Below are 22,685 nucleotides of genomic sequence, written 5' to 3'. Positions count from 1 at the left end.
TCCATTACTTCACAGGGTCATACAGATGCAAATTCTCAGTGACTCTCAGTCTACAAAGGAATGCCTATAGGGGAATTCAAAAGGAAGTTACGAGAGTTGCCTGCCGTTTGAAGAGGATGGCGGTCTCACTAGCCTAATTTAAGTGGGGGAGAGGTCCCTTTCTCTCATGAGGCCTCTGAGCGCAGCTTTTCACACAAGGCCAATTGGGTAGACTGTCTAAGTTCCGCCCCTGCCTTCTCTCTCTTTCCTCTGTGCCTGCATCTGGTGTCTATTAGATCAGACTCCCCAAACCCTGCCTCCTTCTGTTTGCTGTCTCTCACAGGGGTGTGTGAAGAGGGACCCTCATCCTCAGCCAGCATTTGTAACCTGAGAAGCCGGCCCAGTCATGTCTGGACTAGCCTGGGAAAACACCTCCCTCATGTCTGGCGGTTCTCCTTCAGAATCTGAACTGCTATCCCGCTCCCTGCGCTCAGAAACACCCCTGACATCTAATAGTACTTAGGGTAACACCCCCCCATATAAGTTTGTTAATGCCTTAGCCAACTTTCAGAGGCTGTGGGATTAATAGTGATTGCTACAGGAAACTCCTTTGATAATAAAGTTTCATAAAAGAACATAAGAATTACTCTGCTGGGTCAGACTACAGGTCCATTTTGGCAAGTATACTCCCTGCCACCCAGACAAATGCCTCAGGAAAACATGGAGGCAATTTATGCTCTATATTTAATATTATACAGCCTTTAAATTGTTTTCCATTAATTTTAGTTTGACTTGTAAATCAATCCCCCCACCCATCCTTTCTTTCAATTTTTACATTATTTGGGCCAGTTTCTATTCCTAAAGGTGTTGGGGCTCAATTCCTGTCCGTTTCATTTAATTTAGAGATACTGGACCTCTTTCAGCTCAATGGCCAAATTCAGTTTTGGAATAGATTTTGGGGGATACATTCCAGTGGTTGGTGGGGACAAAGGAAAAAGGGGCAAGGCCAAAAATACCAGCATGTTTTTTAGCTAAAAGCTCTTACTGTCAGTAACTAAGCCTTAGGAGAGGAATGTTAAAGGTTTAGAATGGTAAAAAAAAAAAAGTACAAGACACTGAATTTCACTGTCCCTTAGCTCCTGGTTTTTCATTCCTACTCCCCAAACAGGCAGTCAGCATATTGTGGCCAATAAGCATGCACAGTTCTCATTGGCTTGTTTGGGTTGTTGATACCTCCCTTGTCTACATAGGTGTTGCTGTTTTATTTGTTTTTACTTAAAATAATTTTAGGCCACCTTTAAGGGTAAAAGCCCTCTCAATGCAGCTTCCAAGATAAATATGACAATAACAATAATGTTCAAATAAATAATAAAAACTCAGTGATAAAAACAAACATTAACACATACAAAACTTTAATACATATTTTATGTATTAATTACATTTCTACAATAGCCAAAGCTCTCTGGGTGGTTCACAACAATTAAAACCATAAAATATGATATGATACAATACGATATAAAGGTGCTAAAATTAAAAACTGAAAGTGCAAAGACTTAAAATATACTACCTGATTTAAAACAGCAGAAACTGAAAGACTAAAATGTGTGGGAAAATACAGCTAGAATACAGCTTTTGATGATTACAGATAACAATAATCAGTTTTGGGTACATAAGCAACAGCACCCATACCTGAACATCAGAAATTGAGAGAATCAGGGGCGACCTGTGACAAAATGCTGCCTGTGGGAGAGCTGTCATAGTTTTCCCTTCTCAGGCAGAAGGCTACCCAGCTCCTTAGGCTTGAGGAGGCTGTGAAGATGCTAATCAAGTTGGCTGTCAGCTGGTGCAGTCAGCACCTTAAAACTCCAACTCTGGGTGACCTCTTCACCTGATGAGGGATGGGTGAGAGACATTAAAGGCATGGTTTGAGTCATAAGCACATAAAACATAAGGAGAACTATGCTGGATCAGACCAAAAGCCTATCTGGCAGTTTCCCACAATGGCAACCAGATGCCTTTGGGAAGTCTACAAGCAGTATGTGAGGACAATGGCACCTTCCCACTCATGTTTTCCAGCATCTGATATTCAGAGGCCTGCTGCCTCTGATCCTGGAGGTGGCTTATATCCATCATGATAGCAGCTATTGATAGCTTTATCCACCATGGATTTGCCTAATCCCCTTTTAAAGCTGTCATCAAGTTTTATGGAAGTGAATTCCATAGTTTAACTATGTGCTGTGTGAAGAAGTACTTCCTTTTATCTGTCCTGAATCTCCCACCAATCAGCTTCATGGGATGACCTCACATTCTAATATAAGAGAGAGAAAAACCTATCCCTATTCACTTTCTCTATACCGTATAGAATTTCATAGACCTCTGTCATGTCCCCCCTTACTTGCCTTTTTTCTCAACGAAAGAGCTGCAAACATAGTAACCTTTCCTCTTGAGCATTTTGGTTGCCCTTTTCTGTACCTTTTCCAGTGGCAACCAGAACTGTACACAGCATTCCAAGTGTGGTCGCACCATAGGTATCTATAAAGAGATTACAATATTGGCAGTTTTATTTTCATTCCCTTTCTTAGTGATTCCCAATGAATTCATTGTTTTCAGACCTGCCACACGCTTGGTCTACCTCATTGAGGTAACCACTTACCTCCCCTTCATGGATCACTGCCTTGTTGTGGCGAAGGGGCTTGCGTAACTCAGTGAAGCCATAAGCTATGCCGTGCAGGGCCACCCAAGACGGACAGGTCATGGCAGAGAGTTCTGACAAAATGTGGTCCACTGGAGAAGGAAATGGCAACCCACTCCAGTATTCTTGCCAAGAAAACCCCATGGAACGTATCACAAGGCTAAAAGATATGACGCCGGAAGATGAGCCCCTCAGGTCGGAAGGTGTCCAATATGCTACTGGGGAAGAGCAGAGGGTATTTCCAAGTAGCGCCAGAAAGAGTGAAGCGGCTGGGCCAAAGCCGAAAGGACACTCAGCTGTGGATGTGTCTGGCGGTGAAAAGAAAATCCGATGCTGTAAAGACAGATAATGAAGCTGAAGCTCCAATATTTTGGCCACCTAATGCGAAGAGAAAACTCCCTGGAAAAGACCCTGATGCTGGGAAAGACTGAAGGCAAAAGGAGAAGGGGACGGCAGAGGATGAGATGGCTAGATAGCATCACCAATGCAATGAATATGAACTTGAGCACGCTCCGGGAGAGAGCGCAGGACAGGAAGGCCTGGCGTGCTATGGTCCATGGGGTCACGAAGAGTCGGACACGACTGAACGACTGAACAACAACAACAACAACAACCACTTACCTTACAGGGTTGTTGTAAGGATTGCAGCTAGAGAGTGCATGTAAATTGCTTTGAACACTTGGAAGTGCTATAGAGACGATGATGGTGGTGGTGGTGGGGGTGATGGTGATGGTGGCATAAATTTTGATGGGTTAGTGAGGCAACATTAATGAATTGACAGTAATTCATAGGACAAAAATGGAAATCAAGGAACTAGCAAGTCTAAAAGTGAAAACTTATGAGCTCTCCTGATCCAAGGTTTAATGTAAGCCAGAAGTCAAGTCTATAGGTGCATGGGTTCCCCCAGGCACCTGTGAGTTAATAAAGGCAGCGACTTGAGCAGTATGGAGTGAATTTCCTTTAACATTGAAAAACCACACCCTGCTTCCATATATTAAGATCAATGGGCTGGTCTTCTAATTTAAATGGAGCGGCCTCTAGGCAATCTTGAGCCTGAAAGCCACCTTTCACTAGGTTTGATGCAAACTCATAGATTCAGTTCAGATGTTCTAAGGCTAAAAACTCAAAAACAGTAGTTTCCATGTTACCCATGTCACTCTCCAAAGCCCAGGTTGCTACCTTTTGCACAGCCAGCAACCAGGCCAGTCTCTATGCTCCCCCCCCCCAAATACTTTCAGTGCTTAATTCCAAAAATAAACCTAAAAAATGTATTTCCAGAGTTCTGGGTAGCATACTACTGTTTGTTTCTGGCAGTAAGCCCTTCCCACATTGTGTGATGACCACAGCAGGGGGCAAAGGGTTAACACCTACTCCCACCCAAGAGTCCCAATCCAGATCAAGTCCCCTGCAGTTACTTTAGAGTAAAAAGGAAGAAATTTGTAGTTTGGGTCTAAGTGTGTGACAAAGAAGGTTCCCAATGAATTTAATGATGACTGTAGACGCAGATATTTATCATGGGAAATATCCAACCAGTTTATTATTTAAACCATGGGTAGGGAACATGTGGCCCTCCAGATGTTGGACTGCAACTCCCATCATCCTTTGCCATTAGCCAAGCTGGGTAGTTCAAAAACATCTGGAGAGCCACACGTCCCCCGCTCCTGCTTAAACTGATTTCAAACATGTAGTGTAGTAGAATGTATTGAATAAATTACGACCTTAGAGTTGTAGCCAATGGTGTCATATTACTGGCAGAAGGTATTTCTTCTTCCCCTCTCTAGCTCTCCCACATGCTCCCCAGATCTCCAGAGGGTTGGGAGACATTCTGGAGAAAATTTAGGGCATGTGGGGTGTGTATGCAGCAGGGAGGAGAGGATGGGGAAGTCCCATCGTGTGAGGGTTGGACCTAACTTGGATCTAACCTTTTGTCACTTCATACAGTTGTGGAAGCTTATTGGTACCCTAAATGCTTGCACAAATAGTAGGGAACTCTCCAGTGCAGCCAGTAGAGGCTGGTGGTCTGATGTCAGTGGGGTAGTGAATCCATGCCGGGTTTCTGTCAGAACTAGTCAGAAATCTAAAAGTGCTATCCAAGGTGCTTTACCTTGGATAGCTCCTTTAGATTTCTGACTGGTTCTGACTGAAACCCAGAGGGCATTCACTGCCCCACTGACATCGGAGCCACCAGCCTCCACTGGGTACAGCTTTCCCCAACCTGGTGCCTTCTAGATGTGTTAGATTGTTACTCCCATTACCCATAGCCAGCATGGTAGCAAAGCAGCTATTACTTTTGCAGGCTTTTCGTGTTTATGCTTGTCAAGTATACAGCAGCTTACCATTGTGAGAGTTCTATTTATTTTGGTTTGGAAACTGTGGTTAATCTTTCATTCCAGAGATTTTTACATTGTTTTGTCAGGGTTCAGTAATGTTGTGCTCATGTAAAGTATACAAAATGTTTATTGCTAAGAGTTTCTCATGCAACTTGTATAAATAAAGAATTCCTACATAGCCTTTGCAAATAAAGTATACATGTGGCATTTATGACTAAATAAATAAATAAATAAATAAGACAGAGGGAGACTTGCAAGAAAAATTGTAGTTTGCCAGCATAAGTTGTATGTGCATCTGAGTGTGGATGTCATCTATCAGTACTGGATTGCTTTTAATAAAATTTCGCTTTGCACATTGAAGTGCGTATTCCATTGAAAGCAATGCAGTGCAGATAGACTGCATCTGCACTAGAATATACATTGATATTCACATCTAATTTACATGGTTTCTTTCTCCCTTGTACTTTTTTGAGTGGTAGGAAATGCTTTGAAAAAGTACACCTATTCTTATGTGCTCATTGGTATCCTGACTGGTGAAAAGTTCCAGAGGCAGCAGTACCTGAGTTTGGTTTCCTTTTGGGGGACAGATCACTGGAGACTTACGGTGTTTTCGAATATTTACACATGCTTTATCTACAAATTTTCAAGTAGAGCATAGTTGGAGGCAAGCAGGACATAACACTCCTACCAGGCAGCATATCTATGATTGGCTAATGATTAGCTCACATTGGATTTTCAAAGAGGCACTGTAACATCTTCCTGTTTTGTTATGAATGTTTTTATATTGTTAAACTTAACCCAGGTAAGATAGGGTTAATAGTACGCCAGAGAGTGAACAAAAGGTGGGAGGGGCCTGAGTGTGTGTGAGATTCTACGGTTATATAAAGCGTGAGCTGACAGTCAGGTAGGGCCTTCGGGATTGTGGCAGCAACATCTAGTTAGTGGGATTTGTGTATAGGATTTTAGAAGGGGTAGAGTAGGTAGAGAAGTTAGGACTAAGTATTAAGGAATAAAAAGGTAAAAAGGTAAAGGTGTCCCCAACCAGTCATGTCCGACTCTAGGGTGTGGTGCTCGTCTCCATTTCTAAGCCGAAGAGCCAGCGCTGTCCGAAGACGCTTCCATGGTCATGTGGCCAGCATGACTGAACACTGAGGTGCACGGAACGCTGTTACCTTTCCCACCAAAGCGGTACCTATTTAACTACTTGCAATTTCTTGCTTTCAAACTGCTAGGTTGGCAGGAGCTGGGACTGAAGACGGGAGCTCACTCCGTCACGCAGCACTTGGGTCTCGAACTGCTGTCCTGCCGACCTTCCGGTCTGCAGTTCAGCATCTTAACCACTAAGCCACCGCGGCTTACCAATAATAATAATAATAATAATAATAATAATAATAATAATGCCTTATAATTTTTCATGTTTTAAATAAATCTTGATTTACTTTTTTAAAAATCCAAATTCCCAAGTGTTGTTTGATTTTGCTCTACTTTTGTTATATTGATTTCCTGGTTACTTATCCGTTAGTGGGCTGAGAGTACCAATTGAGCATATTGAACCCAGTGAAGGTAAAAGGGCTGAAGCTTGTGGGACAGTGGGTACAGCTGCCCCAAAGTGAAAGCAGGCATTCCTGAGGGGTTTGTTTCTCAGTTTCAAAGGTGGGGGTTAGGGAAAAGGTGGAACTCGGGCAGGAATGTCACAAGCACACCACTCCCCAAGTGCTTCCAGCCTCAAGCTCACAGCGCTCTCTCTCTCTCTCTCTCCCCCCCCCCCACTGCTCCTTTTGTTACTTCATACACAGACCTCACATCTGCCTCCTCCCTTTAGTGGAGAGTGGGGAAGGTGTGTCATCGTATGTGTTTTGGTGACCTATTCCATTCAAAACTCCCAGATTCAAGCTCCCAGATTGAGAAAACATCTGCCAGTCATTCTGGGCCATTAGTTTGTCTGATAAAAGGTATGGCTGAACAGCAGTTATAAAAGTATTTTCCAAGTCCAATTATTTCCCTCCGTCATTTTAAACTTTTAAACTGGTCCTTCCCCATCGCAGTTTGAAGGAGTCTACTGGGGTGGGTTGGAATCGGGCTTGAGGATGCATATTGTCACAATCAGGCTGCTTCCTTCCTTTCATCCTGTCAAACTCCCAGCATTGACCTGCTGAGAACTTGTGCCTACATGCTGCTCTCTTGCCAGGGTTTGATGGCAGCTTGAAGGCCATATACATGGACAGCCAACATGGTGGGAATAGAGGTCGAGGATTCTTTAATTCAGGTTTTTCTGCAGACCAGAGGGATGGTTTCCCTTCCCTCCACAGGGTCACGTGTTTCTACTGCCTCAGCCTTTGGTGCGTGTCTTCAGCCCATTATGTCTGCATGTTCAACTTATTAATAGTGGGTGTGGTTGAATATTAAGGCGCAAGTCCTCAAATCAAGCGAGGAGCTAAAATACAGATTTCGGTTTAATCAAAAGTAGTACAGCACAGATATTTGCTGTAGGGATTTCCCTTAAGAAGCAAAGTTTGCTTGTTTGCAATGGGACTGAGAAACTGAGCTAAGGGTTGTTAGGGAATGATGAATGGGTTCTCCATGGGTTTAAAGTTTAAGCCCATGGAGATTCTGAACATTTTCCCCTGCAACTTTTAGTTCTGTTTCTCAATACCATTGCAAGAAAGCAAACTTTCCTGCCATGAAGAGGGGAAACTTCACACACGCATATGCATGGACACACGTATTGCGCCTTCCCTCTGTAGTTAGGTTTTGAAAAAGCCTTTATTGGTACTAATGGAGGTTTTTTTAAAAGCCTGATTTCAGTGAAGGAGGGGCAGTTTTTCAAGGAGGATGGCAGTGTTGGGGAGGGGGAGGTTAGCCATTCCATCCCCAGCAGCCCCATTCCCCAAAATGCCACCCACACGGCAACTGGCTTTTTAAAAGCACCAGTGGAGGCTTTAAAAAAGCCAAAATGTAGCATGGGTGGGGAAATTGCAAGGAAATTGTCCTATATCTGATCAGAAATCAGAGCCTGTTATATTTGCATATTCAGTTTACTAATTGTGGGTGTGGTTGAGTATTAATGTACAAGATATCAAATTAGAGATAGGAGATAAGGCAGGGAAGCTGGCAGGCCAGGTGGGAAGCTCCCACAGGCCATGTTAGGCCTGTGAGACAGAGGTTTCCCATCCATGATTTTAAGCCAGTATTGCTATATACTGATTGATATTAAGTGTGAAGTTAAGGATGGATTTTCAATATGTGGCTGTTAAGTTGGGTGCAACCATTAAGATGTAATATTCCATTGACTATGATCCTCTTTCAATTTTGTTTTTATTTAGGAACCCTAGCCTATTCATTTTAGCTTCTATATTAGAAAAACACAGAGATATTCAGATTACAAGCAATGTAACAAAACTTGAATAATTCTAATTAAACAAGGGAAATCAGGTGGCTACCTTTTGTGAGCACAAGGGCCTCCCTCTTACCGAAAAGGAGGTTTGGAGCCAAGCCAATATATATAGGTTTAGAATGTCCTGTGTTTTTATATCTTGTCCCTTTTTCTTTCTCTCATTGTATCTTTTGTAATTACAAAAATGAAAATGAAAGGCATAGATTTCAGGCTTCCCTTTCTTGCTTGTTTATGTGAACTTAAGCAGTTTTCATTCCCGTCAGCAATGTTTATATGTCACTGCACAGATCATTAGAATAAGCCAGGTAGAAATATCGACCTTCATGTTTATTGGCTTGAATTCAACCATGTAAATTCTGCGAAACAAAAGAAGTTCTCTTCTTTTTGTTTATTTTTTGTTTAGCACTTTCAGACCATGTTGAAGACAAAGCTCAATGTCTTAACTCTTCGGAAAGAACCTCTCCCCACGGTAATCTTCCATGAGCCGGAAGCCATTGAGCTGTGTACCACAACTCCATTAATGAAGACCCGGGCACATGCTGGATGCAAGGTATGTAACAGTTCAAAACCCAGCCTGTATGTCTGCTGTGGGAATGTTCCCACACCAGTAAGGATTGAATGGGCATGAGAAGTGTAAACACTTATTTTTTGAGGGCCTTCCAGAACATGTGCTCAAAATGTGTTTAACAACATGAATGAGAATGTTATTAATATGCAAATACAGAAATCTCAGGAAATATTGCTATCTGGAGAATCCACTCCATATGATTCCAGGACATGTAAAAATATACTTTGTCTGTCTGTTTACTTAAATTTCCATTAGCCAGGTAATCTTTATTGCTGATAGATGAGAAAGCTGTATCCTGCAATTTCTCAATCCCTTGAAGGTTCCAGAAGTGCAGTGAATGGCCCACTGAGATGGAGAGCAATCTCTTCTTCCATTGGGAAATTAGCACTGGGTTTCTGCCACACATCCTCTTTCCCACCTTGATCATAGAATCACAGAATAATAGGGTTGGAAGGGGCCTATAAGATCATTGAGTCCAGCTCCCTGCTCAATGCAGGAATCTAAGTCAAAGCAACCCTGACAGATGGCTGTCTGGCTTCATCTTGAATGCCTCCAGTGTGGGAGAGCCCACTACCTCCCTAGATCTGTGTGTGTGTGTGTGTGTGTGTGTGTGTGAGAGAGAGAGCGAGAGAGAGAGAGAGAGAGAGAGAGAGAGAGAGAGAGAGAGCAGGGAGAGTGGGCAGGGCTTGAGAGAAGAAGCTGGTGGGCTGATGGAGAGGACTGGAAGACTGCATCTGGGCTGTGTACTGCCAGTTTCCCATCCATGAACTAGAATCTCACATTAGCATTGTTTAGAGTTCATACCCTACAACAGGGACGGGAACCTCCAGCCAGTGGGCCGGATACAGCCTGCAGCATTCCCCATCTGGCCTGCCAGCTTCTCCTGGTATGGAAAAAGCTCTTCTCCCTGATCACCTGTTGATCAGAGAGAAGAGCTATTCCCTGCAGGGGAGGATGGGCAGGCACTGGGGAGGAAGCTGCTGAGTGATTGTCCTGCTTACTTCTGAGGCTTGTCCTGCACAGGCTTGTTCTGCTTACTTATGAGTAGACATGCAGCATCTTGTCCTGCTTAATTCTGAATAGACATGCAGAGGCTAAGTATGTTCATGCTATTTGAAAGTGCTGCTGAGTGATTCAGTCCTGCTTATTTACGAGTAGACGTGCAGAGGCTTATCCTGATTACTTGTGAGTAGACATGCAGAAGCTTGGTATTGGGATGCTGTTTGAAAATGCTGATGAGTGATTAAGTCCTACTTATGTCTGAGTAGGCTTTAAATTAGTAACAATAATGTTTTGGCCATACCCACTTTACCTTTAGCTCTACCCACAGTTGGATTGAGGCCCCCAAGCCCTTTCTCAGATTGGATTTTGACCCTCAGGCTGAAAAGGTTCCCAACCCCTGCCCTAGAATCTCAGTCACTTTCTGCTTATGGCATTCTGTATTTTAAACTAGAGTTGGTTTTGACTTGCAGGAGAATTTGTATTATTTCTTGCCATAACAAACAGCAGACTCTCCTGCTGTAGTAAAAACTCAGGTTTCTTAACACTGACCTTGTCATGCCACATTTCCTTCTTTTTTTCTTTTTGTTCCTTAGGAATTTCCCATTTTCTCTTAATAAGAGGAATAAACAATAGAGATTGTGTTTTCTGGTATTAGAACTGTTACAGCAGTGATGGTTATGCTGAGGCAATCAATAAACTGAGCATTCTGCCATGTTATGATGATTGGGGCGGGTGGGTGGGTTCTCACCTTTATAAAGTCAAAAAGGTTTGACCAGTCTTCCTGAAATGTTCCCGTGTCAGAAAGAAGTGTTCATTTTACATAGCCTAAACATTTCAGGCTGATCGGTGAAATTTTGACAAAATTTCAGTTTAAAGACAAAACAGAAAAAAAGTCTCTCGGTCTAAAGTGACTTTGAAAAAAATGTTGACAATTTTGTAATCACAATTCTGAAGAGTCCAGTTTTCACTTAAACAATGATGACTTTCTATTCTTGTATCAGAATTTGTGGGAAACTGGTTTTTTAAAGTTCCATTTCATTCAGTCTTTAAAATAAGCTTTTTTTTCCTTTCCTTTCCTTTTTTTTTTTTTACATGTAATGATAGCCAGTGGCACCAACCATAAGCCTGGGCATGCTCAGTAGCTCTCTCATTCTCCCCCCTCCCGCATCATAGCCAATTTAGAATGTTGAGAGGGGGAAAACTGCTGTTTACCTCATATTATTAGTGGCAGAGAAGTAGAAAGAGAAAAATGGTGCTATTTGGTGGGCTGGTGGTGGGACTGAGACTGCTAGGAAAAGTAAGGTGGTGGGAAGGCCCCCCCAGATTCTGCTGGGAAACCAGCGCATGAAAAGGGCTCTCCTCACATTCCTGTTTCCCAGCAGATTTAACCCCATCACTAGTCTGCCGAACAGACCACAAAACAGAACTTTATGAGATGGGAGGACTCCTTGAGTTCTACTGAAGGAAGTAAGGTACAGTGGTTAGAGCAGCAATAATGTGTTAGCCTTGAGTTAGGCAAAGCCATAAAAGGGGAGATCACTTCAGTTGCCTCCAGGAAATGCAGGCAAAAATGCAATGGGGATAGGTGGCAGCCCCATCTCTGTATGAGATGAGCCAGGTGAACAATTGCCTGCGTAGATAGGACCTAAGAGGAATGCTTGAGTTCTACTGAAGGGACTAAGGTACAATGGTTAGATTAATAATGCTGCATGAGCCTTGAAGCCTGGGGAGCATTAAAAGTGGGGGAGGGTTGTCTCCAGGAAATGCAGGAAAAAATTCACCTGTGGTAGATGGTAGTCCCATCTATTTATGAGATGTTTGGGATGAAGTAGGTGAACATCTGCCTGTATTGATAGCAGCTGGGAAGACTCCTTGAATTCTGCTGAAGGGAGTAAGGTACAGTGGTTAGAGCAACAGTGCTGTCTTAAGCTTGAGTCATGGAGAACAATAAAAGTAGGGCTGTGCCGGAACCCCCTGAGTTGCTCAGGAGGCTGATTCGGAGCTTCCGAATTTGCCCTGACCCACCTATGGCTGATCTGGAGCCAGGCCAACCTGCTTCGGCCTCTGGATCCGAAGCATGATCTGGACAGTTGAAGTGCCCAGCCATGTGAGCCCTGCACACGTACACCCCTGCCCAGCCATGCGAGTCTCTTGCTACTTCTTACTTGGACCAAAGGGGAGCATATGCAGCCACCGCCATCTTGGAGGGAGTCACCAAGGTGGCTTCTTCCAGTAAGTGGTGCATAGATTGTGGCCATAAAGGGGCCATCTGTGCAATATTACAGGCGTAAATGGCCCATTTACGCCTCTAATATTGTGTAGATGGCCCCATTATGGCTGCAATCTACGCACCATTTACTTACCGGAAGAAGAGTCACCATGGTGACTTCCTCCAAGACAGCGACAGCTGCAGGCTCTCCCCATGGGTCTAGGTAAAGAGCAGGGGCTTGAGCGGTTGGGCAGGCGGCTGCCCATATTGGTCTGAAGCAGCCCGAAGCACTTCAGGAGTGATCCAACCTGCTTTGGGCCACTTCAGGCTGCTCCCAACCCACTGCGGAACCGAACCACTTCGGCCCGAATCACCCTGAGCTGATTTGGGATTCAGGCTGAAGTGGTGCACAGCCCTAAATAAAAGGGGAGACCTCAGTCACCTCCAGGAAATGCAGGCAGAAATTCAACTGTAAAAGATTGTCCATCTTTCTGTGAGATGTTTGGGGTGACATAGGTGAACATCTGCCTGCGTTGATAGAAGCTGGGAGGACTCCTTGAGTTCTACTAAAGGGAGTAAAGTACAGAGGTTAAAATCATGTTAATTTAAAAGAAAAACCAATTGTGTTATGTGGGCCTTACTCACAAGTAACTTTTGTTTTGAAGTTTTTATTTTGCATCAATATACAATCCTCCAATTGGTGGAATAGTGAAACAGTAACAAGAAACTTGGTGGGTCTGATTTCTTTCATCAGAAGTTTTTAATTGTATCTTGCTTGGGGTAAAAGTAAAATCAGAAGATAAAAGTTAAGATGTATAGACTGTTTCTTACTTTTTTTTTAGCCTGTGTGTGTGGGGTGGGGGTGGAGGTGGGGGGGGGCAGTAGGTTATTCACATGTTAAACTTTACAGTTTTATCTCTGTGGGTGCGCAAGGAAACTTCTAGCCTGGAGCCAGTAATAGCTGAGAAAACACTTTTAGCAGCAAGTCAGTTGTTGCTATGGCAACTAACAGAGTATCATTCAGGTTTTCTATTCCCACCAGTCTCCTCCCCTCCCCACGGCAGGGGCAGGGAAGAGTAAAAAAAAGGTAAAGACAAGCCACTGCAGTGATTGTTAAAAAGAGAAAACTAACCACCCTCACCTTCAACCTGTCTACAAAGTCTTAAGAATTTTGCAGCCCCTTGGAGAAGGGAAGGGAAATCAAGACAAATGCAGACTAACCAGTTCAAAAGCTATCAATCCATTCTTTGAGCAGAAGTAGTAGGGTGAAACAAGATGGTGTGTGAGTGTGTGTGAGAGAGAGAGAGAGAAGGCAGCCATGTTTTCCTCCCAAAGTGCACCTCCGATTGTGCCAAGGTGCATGTTGGGAAAACAAAGATGGCAGCAGCAAGCATAACTGAGCTTCCAAGATCTCTGCAGATTTCTCAAATCTACCCAAGAAATTCTCCACATAAACCTCAAAAGTGACATGTAATGGGTTCCCAGTTTCGCATTGCTGAGAATGTGCATTTCTCATTGCATTGATGAGAAAGTGAAGGGGCATTCTTTGCCCAGCCCACTCTGTTTCCCAGAAGATTTAGGCCTTGCATCCCATTAAGCAACCATTTGATGGGCTGGTGTGTGTGCGCATGCGCGGATTCTACCAGGAAACCGATGTATGAGGTGAACTCCCATTATACACCTGTTCCAGGCAGATTCAGGCCTCCCACCCCACACCAAAAGCTATTTGGTGAGCTGGTGGGGGTGGGCAATTGTGGTTAACCAAGCAATCCTGTATATGTCTACTTAGAATCAAGTCCCACTGCGTTCACTGGGGCTCACTCCCAGTGAAGTAGGTATATGATTGCAGCCTAAATGAAAACGAGGTGCAAGGAGGCTAGCGCTTTTGGAAAGCAGTGATACCTGAAGCACACGTGCAGACTATCCCCACTTTGAGGTAAAATGGAATGATAAATCATAAAGGAAACATTTTTGCTATGTTATTAGTAATTAATTATTGTTGTACGTTCCAGTCTGAAATGCATTTTTAAAATGTCCTATTGATTTTAATGGACTTTCCTTTCATGTACAGTGCAATCATATATGTGTCTACTCAGAAGTCCCATTGAGTATAATGGGGCATACTCCCAAGTAAGTGCGTATAGCATTTCAGCCTTGGTATATGATTATGAGAGAGAGCATAACTTGTGGGGCCCCATTTGTTAATTTGAAAATGGGTTTGGATTCATAACCCTCACTTTGATTTTATATTCGATGTTGACATGGTGTTAAGTTCCAGGCTGCAAGTGGCTTGGTTGTCAGCTGAATAATATCTGCAATTTAGTTCCTCCGTTAAACAAACCCATAACATTCAATAAACAACCCCCCCCAACCTATGATTTACAAAAAAAAAAAAAAGTTAGCACCCAAAAGCAGGGAAATTATGAGTTAAGGCTCACAAGCCTTAACACCATATCCTCCCTAAGGAGGCAGAAAATGCAAGTGAAATTCTTATTCTCGCAAAGCAGAAAAAAATACCTGGACAGGATGGAGAATATGATATTCAGAGTGACTGTGCGGGTTGTGGAAAACTGATGATGAAGAACTTAGGGCCACCTACATCTCCTTTTTTAGAGCACCCTTCCCCAGCCTGATGCCCTCCAGATGTGTTGGAGTTTACATCTGGAGGGCACCAGGTTGGGGAAGGCTGTTCTTCTAGAACATCTTCCTTTTTAGAATTAGGACAGAAGGTATGCAATCCACCAAGGAACTCTAAAACGTGTACAACACTTTATAGAGACTATCTTAGAACTGCTTTGATTAGGTATTGGGGATTCATTAGTTGTCTCCTCATTTGATTACATTTCTAGCAATCCCAACAGAATATGGCAGAGGAACTCAACACTGATGGATAAATAGTGTTTTCTTAGCAAAATATGTGGACTTTGAAATGAGGTACCAAGTTCTGCTGTTTATTTTTTGTGAAGGGACAGTGCTGAATAATTACTCAAGCTGAATTTCTCAAAACCGTAATTTAATTTTTTCCCCTCATGCAAGTGCAAAACAGTCACAAAGTAAATATTGTTTGCAGTGCTGGTTAGTAAGTATCAACATTGTTCAGTGCTATAAAAATTCAAGTAAATCAAGCTTTGTAAACAATGCTAGCCACTTTATACAGTAACATAAAAGAACATAGAAGTAACCATAAACAGCACTGATAGTTAAACAACCCTCACATAACCCTAAAACAGACTGTGCTCACTGGGTTCGCATGATACGACAATCCCCAAGCAGGGGTTGCATATTCAAAATGGTGATTGTATGTGCCGCAGCCTCACCATGGGTTAAATAATCCATGGTGGCCTGTTGTGTTGTGTGAACAGCCCCAATGAACTCTGAGCTATCTTCTTGTTGGTAACACTGGAGTTCATGGTAGCTACCAGCGATAGCATAGAGGACAAGGTGCTGCTCCATAGGACAGCTGTAGGAAATGACCATGGCTACAAAGAGATGGACAGAGGCAGTGTAGGAGTCAATACTTAACATAAAGAAACAGGATAACCCTTGTTTCAGAGTAAATTGCAGGGTGTGCCATGCAATGTCTATGAGGAAAAAAGAATTGTGTTGACCCTGTACAACAAGGGTGGGCAACTTCTGTGGGTCTGGGGGCCAATTTCCACTCACCCAGAACCACGCCTAAAAAGTTGCCACAGAGAAAGTGGGAATTTCCCTTCCTCTGCAAATGCATTGGGGCCCCCCCAAAACAGCTGGTGGGTTACATGTTGCCCATCCCTGCTGTACAAGCTGGCCTTTAATGTGGGTTACTATCCTCTCAGCTTCACCTTTGGGGTCAGAAAATCCATGGGCTGCAATATCTTCAGAGATGCTCCACTTTACCAACGAAGTGTATTTGGAGACATGATCAACGTGGGGGATGAGATGAAAAGGATCTAGGGTTTCCATGAACTGGGGTGCGCCATGCAGGGGAATAAGCTGTAGATTCCTCTCATATCCATATTTTGGCCCTCTAGTCCTGTAGTAAAACAGAAAATATTTCCATAGGTTTTCTACGCTTCCATGCTACAGTCTGGTTGTGTTCTTGGCATTGGATTCCCTTTTTATCATGCAGCTAAGTCAGCAGGCTTGGCCCTTTTACTTTTGTCTGCATTTGTTTCCAACAGATGTTTTAAGTTCTGTTTTTAGATATTGGTGGAAGAACAGCACAGGTTGCTATGATAACAAAAATGGTGAGTCCTGAACAGGGAAGCACAGAATATGCTAATTCATCATGACCCTTTAAATAACAAATCTCTATAAACAATGTTATGATTGGGAATATGGCCAAAGAGAGAACAGATGTCTCAGTGTGCCTGTTTGGTTTTGACCAGCATCCTAATTATTTATTGATTTCTAAAATGTTAGCATATATTGTGTGAAACTTGCTGGCATAGTTTAAAGATTATCCTCATTTGAAAACATGTCCTTTGGTCTTCACACAGTCTTAATCAGATTTTAATCTGATGTTTGAATTCTTTCTATTAAGAGTAATATGTTGTACTTAAATTGTTCATAGTAGCTTCTAGCAGCTACTTTTACATTCTATGAGCTACTGCCTCAAAAGTGCAGATAACACTTTGGGTAGTGGCATTCCATTGTGATCCGTGACACCAATTTTGGCGCACACAAGCTGTTGGCACCTTTCCATTAGCACTTCTGTCCCAGCTTCTTTCCATAACACAGCTGTAATTGGAGTGTTTCCAAATAGTTAACTTGCAAGGCGGACTGGTAGAATTACTAGAATTGCACATCCCCAGTGTGGGGTAACAGATCTATGCATTATGCTACTCTGAAAGCTAGGGTCATTTAGTGAGTGTAGTGTCAGCATTCTACAAAGGATATTTATTTATTTATTTATTTATTTATAAGTATTCTCTGAGTATCCTGCAACAGCAAAACATTAAAATATAATAATTAGTAATCAATTAATTATTAAATAATAATTAATTATTTAAATAATAATTAATAAAACGAGAAAGAGCAGCTTAAAAAAATTCAGAAGGAGCAAGCAAAACTGTAGGACAGCATCACGAAAAGTACCAGATCTCTGCTCAGCCATGAGATTCATTGGGTTTGCACAAGTCACAATCTCTGCGCCTTATTTACTTACAGGGCAGTTATGAGAAAAAACAGGGTAGCCCCATGTATGCCACCGAGAGCTCCTTGGTGAAAGCGCCAAAGTTTTTAAGAAAATAGCTTGATAGGAATGACTATGAAATTTTTAACTCACCTCTTTCCGAGCAATATGAGATGTCTTGTTATAAAATGCCAAGTGAAGAGCAACTGAAAATTCTTAATAATGCCTAATTGAACATTTGAAAATGTGAACAAGTAGAAAGTAGTAATTTTATATTAAAGGGAAGGCACACAAAGACACAAGCAGACGCAAGTTCTTCTGGGTAATTTATTAAGAACTAATTGACCAGATAACCTGGGTGCTGAGACAATGCCGAGTTTCAAATTGTATTACTTGGGTCAAAGAGGTATTTGAGTAATGAAGTGGTGTTAGAGGTATTATTAAAGGACAAAAGTGTATTTAAATGTTTTGCTTATCAATTAGTGAGCAAGAAATGTTGTATCAGGTGTGAACATCAAAAAGTTTGATATATAGATGTCTAGAAGGATTTAAATTCTTAGGCATAATTAGTAAATTTTGAGTAAGGAGTTGTTTTCTTAAAGATATAATTCAAAATTAATTATATCTAGCCTGACAGGTACAGTATATGTTTAAACCTTTTCTGTATATTTTTTTAGGAATGTTTAGTAACTATGGACTAATTAAGATTGTGAGCCCTAATTTATGGGGCAGTAGATAAGCTGTGAGGCAATCTTTACAGAGAAACTGTATAAATATGATCTAATTTTGGAATGAGGTAGCTTCCCATCTAGAAGTTCACCATGCCTGTGTACCTGTCAGATGAATAGGCTATTCAGAACTGACCCACCTCTGGTGCAACAGCGCTTCCTAGAGCAATCCCAGAAACAAGTTGAAATGCTAGTTTCCATAATGGGCCAGGTCAGTGGAGCTCCCCTCTGTGAGCTTCGCTGACCTGTTCCATTCCATAAGCAAGTGCTTCAGTTCATTTCTGGTTGCCTTAGGAAGCACTAGCTTCCTACTGTGACGACAGTGGGTCCTGCTGGTATATGGGTGGTGGGTCCTACTGGTATGTTGGATACTTTGTTGTTCAGTCGTTCAGTCGTGTCCGACTCTTCGTGACCCCATGGACCATAGCACGCCAGGCCTTCCTGTCCTGCGCTCCTTCTCCTTTTGCCTTAAGTCTTTCCCAGCATCAGGGTCTTTTCCAGAGAGTTTTCTCTTCGCATTAGGTGGCCAAAATATTTGAGCTTCAGCTTCAGGATCTGTCCTTCCAATGAGCACTCAGGGTTGATTTCCTTTAGGATTGACTGATTTGACCTCCTTGCAGTCCAGGGGACTCGTAAGAGTCTTCTCCAGCACCACAGTTCGAAAGCATCAATTCTTTGGCGCTCAGCCTTCCTTATAGTCCAGCTCTCACAGCCATATATTACTACTGGGAAAACCATAGCTTTGATTAGACGGACCTTTGTCGGCAAGGTGATGTCTCTGCTTCGTACTATGCTGTCTAGGTTTGCCATAGCTTTCCTCCCAAGGAGCACGCGTCTTTTAATTTCATGGCTACAGTCACAGCTTCCATTTCTTCCCCTTCTATATGCCAGGAAGTGATGGGGCCAGATGCCATGATCTTAGTTTTTTTAATGCTGAGTTTCAAACCAGCTTTTGCACTCTCCTCTTTCACCCTCAACAAGAGGCTCTTTAGATCCTCTTCGCTTTCTGCCATTAGGGTGGTATCGTCTGCATATCGGGTTCCCCAGGTGTGATATAAAGTAACAGCTATCCCAGTTCTCCTAGTGTGGTCCTTTATGTAGCCAAAAGAATACCATCAACACAAATGAGGAAGTGTTGGTAGGCTTGGAAAAAACCCACGGTTTGCAGAAGTACAAACAAAAAAATTTAGAGTGGAAACTCCCCCCGCCCCAATCCCAGTGAGGACTGAGCTTGTTTAGTCAGTGGTGGGAGGAGATGCTGACTGACTGTTGAATAGGAAATGGAAAATTGAGGGGCAGGGGGATGGAGTGGAGCATCTGAATCCAGAACAGAAGTACCCCACACTGCAACATAAAGACCTGGTTTGCATGTAATGAGAAGCCGCCATGCGTGAATTTCCCTGTGGGGCTTCTCATCATGGTGGTGGCCACTATTTTGAATATTCAGGGCACGCTGTAGCTTCTCGTTGTGTGCAAACCTGGCTGGGTGGTTGACAATTCACCCAGAACCCATGGGCTGTTTAAAAGTTGCTGGTTTGCACTTCACGAGAAGCTATGGCATGCCCCACTGTGCCCTGAATATTCAAAATGATGGCACCTGCCACCACAACAAGAAGCCCCATGGGGAAATTCACCCATGATAGCTTCTTGTTACATGTGGATTGGATCATGTTATTATAGGTCACTCTTGTACATGCTGCTTCTCAATGATTTTTCCCTGAACTAAGGATTTTTGTAAGAGACTTATTGCAAAATCCCAGTAAGAAGAGATTCAGGGCTACACTGATAGAACTCATTTAATGTTTGGTCAGCTGAAGAACAAGAAAAGGAATAAAAAAAGACTGGATTGGAGGAAGCTATTGGTGAAATGTTAGATCCAAGCTTATCCTGGATTCAGCTAAGTGGAGAGATTGGGCTATAGAGTTTGCCTGTGGAAAAGCCATATGTCCATTATATATGCATATGTATGTATGTAATGTTCATGGCTTTCCCATACATTTATTTGCATCTGACTGTTAGTCTGTTTCAGATGGGTTTGAAGGCTTGAATATAATTCCCACAAACATGATTTTTGTTTTCCTATATTGGGAACCTGTTGTAAGTTAACATATTAAATATAGGAATATATCTGTCTACGTAAATATGATAAGAGTACAATCTACCTTCTGCTGGAGTTGACTGGAAAGTTCCCATTGATTTATCATGGATCTAATATGCACTTTATGAATATTAGCTCTTTTTTGTGTTTAGGATAAAATAAATCACAGCATGTGTATAGTGCAGCATCCTGTGAAATGATTTAACTTGTTTATGCAGCATACCATCCTGTGTACCCAAATGGTAATAACAATTCAAAATTACTATGGCAGGATAATGTCATTATAGCAGCTACAGAAGGAAGACTAATTCTGGTAATTTTGATAAAAGATTTTGGCTGATATCCGCTTTGATTATTGTAAACACAAAGAGCTAACATGACAGCCACTGTATTTATTGCATTTATATCCCACCTTTCCTCCACAGAGCTCAAGGAGGTCATCCAGTGAGCTTCATGACTGTAATGGCCAGGTGACGTTTGTTGCTGATGATGTATTCTAAAGGGAACTTTGAGCTAGCTCACACTTATTATTTATTTTATTTATTACATTTATATCCTACCTTTCTTCCATCACGGAACTCAAGACAGCTACATGGGGTTCTGAGGTGGTCTCGGCTCCAAGCACTGACCAAAACTTGACTTGCTTAGCTTCAGCAAGGTGGGTGTCTCATATGCCTTCAGACCACATCCTGGGACCACACTTAAAACAGCCCCCATAATGCAAATAGGCATTTCTGTTTCTGTAATCCAATGTTACTGTTCAGTAGCTGCTTGCTACTGGGTGCAAATTCTTCTTGCTAGATAGATGCAAGAAGGTTTTACTTCATTGCTGCTGCAGCAGCTATGCAGAAAGGAGCTTCCACAGTTATGCAGATGTATGAATTTCTACCCCTCCAAGTATTTCCAGTAAAAACACAAATTGTATGGCACTAATGTAGGAATCCATAGGTATGTAAAACCTGGGCTCATGCGTGTACCACACCTACATGTCATTTGCTTGTGAGATAGTGGCATGGAGTTGACATTGCCATAGGTCAGAAGGAATAAAGGCCTGCAAATAAAGGCCTGCTCCCACATAGCAATAAGGGAACTTAGGTTACCATATGTGCAAAGTGGTCTGGAAAGTTACAAAAGAAGAACTCAGGAAAGTACAGAGAAAGGGGATGTTTGGATAAAAGTAGAAGAATATAAAAAATGATGAGGAAGTTGGGGTTTGCCGTAGAACGCTTACTAGGAGACAGGCAATGAACAGTTGATGTGGGGAGGAGGTAAAATAGCTGAAGACAGGCAGGGAGGGACAAGACAGATAGGGACCAATCAGTAATGGACAACATAACCAAGTTTGGATTTTGAGTCACCTCTGCTAGCAGAAAGCTATAATAGGCTAAGTAGGAAAGCTGTGTTCTTGTAAGCTTGTATGCCATGGTTTCATCTCATGTTCTAGATGTTGTTAATAAGTTGGTTTGTTCTATATTCTCTAGAACTATATTCTCTAGAACTAATTAGAACTATGGTGCCTTTTCTTTCTACCATTGACTTGTACTTACTAACTTTTTTTTTTTTTTTAGTAAAAATCTATAAATGCAACTAGTTCTGACTGTGTTTTTGGCTGTGCTGATCACACACCCTAAAATAAGCAGTGAAACACAGAATAAAATTTACCTGTGAGGTGAGGCTTGTAGGACTTATGTGCAGCAGGATTGGCATATGCTAAGTGCTTCTGATCTTGACTCCAATGACATGACTAAAATAAATCCTACACTAACCGGTCTCCTTTCCCAGTTCATAGCCAGTAACTATGGACTAAAACATGACAGCCACTGTATTTATTGCATTTATATCCCACCTTTCCTCCACAGAGCTCAAGGAGGTCATCCAGTGAGCTTCATGACTGTAATGGCCAGGTGACGTTTGTTGCTGATGATGTATTCTAAAGGGAACTTTGAGCTAGCTCACACTTATTATTTATTTTATTTATTACATTTATATCCTACCTTTCTTCCATCACGGAGCTCAAGACAGCTACATGGGGTTCTGAGGTGGTCTCGGCTCCAAGCACTGACCAAAACTTGACTTGCTTAGCTTCAGCAAGGTGGGTGTCTCATATGCCTTCAGACCACATCCTGGGACCACACTTAAAACAGCCCCCATAATGCAAATAGGCATTTCTGTTTCTGTAATCCAATGTTACTGTTCAGTAGCTGCTTGCTACTGGGTGCAAATTCTGGTATCTTTTGTATAGGAGGAATCATGTTGCAATATGAAAATTACATGAATACAAACATCTCTGCTACTAACAATTGAGTTTGATGTTGTGCATTTGCCTCCAATGGCAAACACTGCATATAATGCTGCTGCTTAATCCATGTGCAGTGTGTCATATGTAAAACGCTAGTGAATTTTAAGCCTTATCCCATGGTCTGGTGATACATACAGATAAATGGAAAACATCCACCAGAGGGAGAAAACCTTAACTGAACTCTGCACCAGCAACCTTACTGACTATGCTATGTTATATCTGCAAACTAGATTGGACAAAGTGTTATGAGATACATGGATATTATACACTGTG

The 22,685-nt window shown here is 42.3% G+C and overlaps 1 protein-coding gene across 1 annotated transcript in view; it reads left to right on the top strand.

The window, feature by feature from the left end:
* The window catches only part of PID1 (phosphotyrosine interaction domain containing 1), a 171,326-nt gene that overhangs the window by 33,927 nt on the left and 114,714 nt on the right, over nucleotides 1–22,685 (top strand). Inside the window, exon 2 of the mRNA XM_084847169.1 lies at nucleotides 8,799–8,945. Coding sequence (XP_084703295.1) covers nucleotides 8,799–8,945 — 147 coding nt within the window. The remainder of the gene's footprint in view (nucleotides 1–8,798; nucleotides 8,946–22,685) is intronic.

This window comes from Heloderma suspectum, chromosome 3, assembly GCF_057233095.1.
Source record: "Heloderma suspectum isolate Gila_16-S chromosome 3, 16-S_ref, whole genome shotgun sequence".
Classification (NCBI taxonomy): domain Eukaryota; kingdom Metazoa; phylum Chordata; class Lepidosauria; order Squamata; family Helodermatidae; genus Heloderma; species Heloderma suspectum.
The sequence above is the reverse complement of the archived record's forward strand: the minus strand, read 5'-3'. Positions and strand labels throughout refer to the sequence as shown.